The 1,054-nt window shown below is 48.4% G+C and overlaps 1 protein-coding gene across 1 annotated transcript in view; it reads left to right on the top strand.

The window, feature by feature from the left end:
* Positions 1-264: 264 nt before the first annotated feature.
* LOC126397625 (NACHT, LRR and PYD domains-containing protein 3-like) overlaps positions 265-1,054 on the top strand; it is a 40,490-nt gene continuing 39,700 nt past the window's right edge. Inside the window, exon 1 of the mRNA XM_050056536.1 lies at positions 265-755. Within this exon, the coding sequence (XP_049912493.1) occupies positions 736-755 (20 nt within the window). The 5' untranslated portion in view covers positions 265-735. The remainder of the gene's footprint in view (positions 756-1,054) is intronic.

The raw sequence follows: 1,054 nt of genomic DNA, 5'->3' as shown, positions 1-1,054 counted from the left end.
TATCATAAACTTGTGTTAGCCACAGAGCTTATTTTCTGACATAATCCAAATCGCAATGCAAAAATCACATTCACTTTCTCTTCCAGGAACCAGCGCGATGCTAAACTTCCGGGTTTTGACGTCAGCCCTGGCACACTCTATAGCACACAGGCTGTGGACCTGGGCATTGACATGGTTCCTGCCTCCCAGGGCTATGCACAAACCAGGGGGTGGACCTACTCTCCAGGGGAGGCCCAAGTCCAGGGGACCGGAGGTGGTTAGGGAGATCTGGCACCGTTTTGGCAGAGCAGTGGCCAACCTGTTCGCAACCGGGGACAATGCGCATTAGGGTTTAGCGGGTTTCGAGCCTGTGGAATCAGGCAGCATTAAGTGGTTGTCTCTTAAAGTATTTTTTCTCTTGGCAGTGACATCACCCAAAAGAGTGGGGGAACTGTATGCCTGCATTCCTGTCAAAAGAAATCACAGACTTTCATTTGAATCAGTCGGTGGAGTTGCGGCCCTACAACCCCCCAAAGAGGGTGGTGAAGGTCAAGAAGACTCAAATCTCTGTCCTGTTAGAGCCTCGAAGGTCTATGTCCGGCGCACTGAAGCATTTAGAAAGACAGAAACAACTCTTTGTCTGCTTTAAGGTCCAGTGCCAGGGCCAGCCGGTGTCAAAGGCTAGGCTGTCTCGTTGGGTCGTGGAGACAATTCAGCAGGCTTACAGAGGTGCTGGCATGGTGCAGGCCTTGTGGCATGGTCCCACCCTCTCAGAGGTCTGTGCAGCTGCTACATGGTCAAGTCCATCCACATTTGCCAGATTTTACTGCCTGAATGTGGCTGCTGGTACCTCCTTTGGGGAGCATGTGCTGGGTGCCACCTCACAGTAGGCCATATACAGTGGTGTGAAAAAGTGTTTGCCCCCTTCCTGATTTCTTACTTTTTTGTATGTTTTCCGCACTTAAATGTTTCAGATCATCAAACAAATTCAAACATTAGTCAAAGATAACACAAGTAAACACAAAATGCAGTTTTTAAATGAAGGGTTTTATTAATGAGGAAGAAAAAAATCCAA

The sequence above is a fragment of the Epinephelus moara genome, chromosome 11 (assembly GCF_006386435.1).
Source record: "Epinephelus moara isolate mb chromosome 11, YSFRI_EMoa_1.0, whole genome shotgun sequence".
Classification (NCBI taxonomy): Eukaryota; Metazoa; Chordata; class Actinopteri; order Perciformes; family Serranidae; genus Epinephelus; species Epinephelus moara.
The sequence above is the reverse complement of the archived record's forward strand: the minus strand, read 5'-3'. Positions and strand labels throughout refer to the sequence as shown.